This window comes from Geospiza fortis, unplaced genomic scaffold (genome assembly GCF_000277835.1).
Source record: "Geospiza fortis unplaced genomic scaffold, GeoFor_1.0 scaffold992, whole genome shotgun sequence".
Classification (NCBI taxonomy): Eukaryota; Metazoa; Chordata; class Aves; order Passeriformes; family Thraupidae; genus Geospiza; species Geospiza fortis.
Genome location: NW_005054625.1, coordinates 195,723 through 196,863, shown reverse-complemented (window position 1 = coordinate 196,863; position 1,141 = coordinate 195,723). Strand labels below are relative to the sequence as shown.

Genomic DNA, 1,141 nt, shown 5'->3' with positions numbered 1-1,141 from the left:
AGCCTGGTGATGCTGCTGCGGTACCGCGCGGCCGTGCCCCCCGCCGCCCCCACCTACCCCACGTGCACCGCCTTCGCCTGGGTGAGCCCCGCTGCCAGCTGGCTCCTTTGCACATCCTCTGCCCATCATTTCCCTCCTTTATCCCATCATTTCCCTCCCCTTTCCCATCCTTTTCCATCTTTCCCCTCCCTTTCTCCCATCCTTTCTATTTCCCTCTCTTTCCCATCCTTTCCCTCCCTTTTCCATCCTTTTCCCAGCCTTTCCCGTAATTTCCCTCCCTTTTCCCTCCCCTTTCCCATCCTTTTTCCCACCTTTTCCCCTCCCTTTCTCTCCCTTTTCCCCTCTCCTTTCCCTCTCTTTTCCTTCTCTTTTCTGTCCCTTTCCCCCTCCTTTAGCTTCCTTTTCCCCTTTCCTTTTCCCTTCCCCTTGCTTTTCCTTCTCCCTCTCCCTCCCCTTCCCTTTTTCTCCTTTCCCTTTCCCCTTTTCTCCTTTCCCCTTCCCTTTTCTTCCTTCTTCTTCCTTTTTCCTTCTTTCCACTGTTTTCCCCTCTCCCCTTGTTTCCCCCTTTCCCTTTTTTCCCCTCTCCCCTTTTTCCCCCCTTTTCTTTCTCCCTTTCCCTTTTCTTTCTCCCTTCCCCTTTTCTTTCCCCCTTTCCCTTTTCTTTCTCCCTTTCCCTTCTCCTTCCTCCCCCTCCCTTCCCCAAATCCCCCCCATCTCCCCCTGACCCCATTCCCATCCCCCTCATCCCCCATTTCAGGGTGCCCTGACCCAGGGGGGACCCTGCCCCACATCCCCCCACCCCATAAATCCCAAATTTTCCCCTTTTCAAGGTCTCCTTAAACGCCTGGTTCTGGTCCACCGTGTTCCACACCAGGGACACGGCGCTGACAGAGGTGAGGCAGTGCCACCCCCAGGGTGTCCCCAAGCCCCCTGGGGGGTCCTGTCCCCAATTTCCCCATCCCAAATCCCACAGAAACTGGATTATTTCTGTGCTTCGGCCGTCATCCTGCACTCCGTGTACCTGTGCTGCGTCAGGTGGGCAAACTGGGAGAGACTGGGGTGAACTGGGGGGCACTGGGAATGGACTGGGGGGCACTGGGGCAAACTGGGGGGCACTGGGAATGGACTGGGGCAAACTCTG

At 56.7% G+C, this 1,141-nt stretch overlaps 1 protein-coding gene across 1 annotated transcript in view; it reads left to right on the top strand.

Annotated features, from left to right (window-relative positions):
• PGAP3 (post-GPI attachment to proteins phospholipase 3) overlaps positions 1–1,141 on the top strand; it is a 5,777-nt gene that overhangs the window by 1,371 nt on the left and 3,265 nt on the right. Inside the window, 3 exon segments of the mRNA XM_014311002.1 lie at positions 3–81; positions 831–893; positions 974–1,035. Coding sequence (XP_014166477.1) covers positions 3–81; positions 831–893; positions 974–1,035 — 204 coding nt within the window.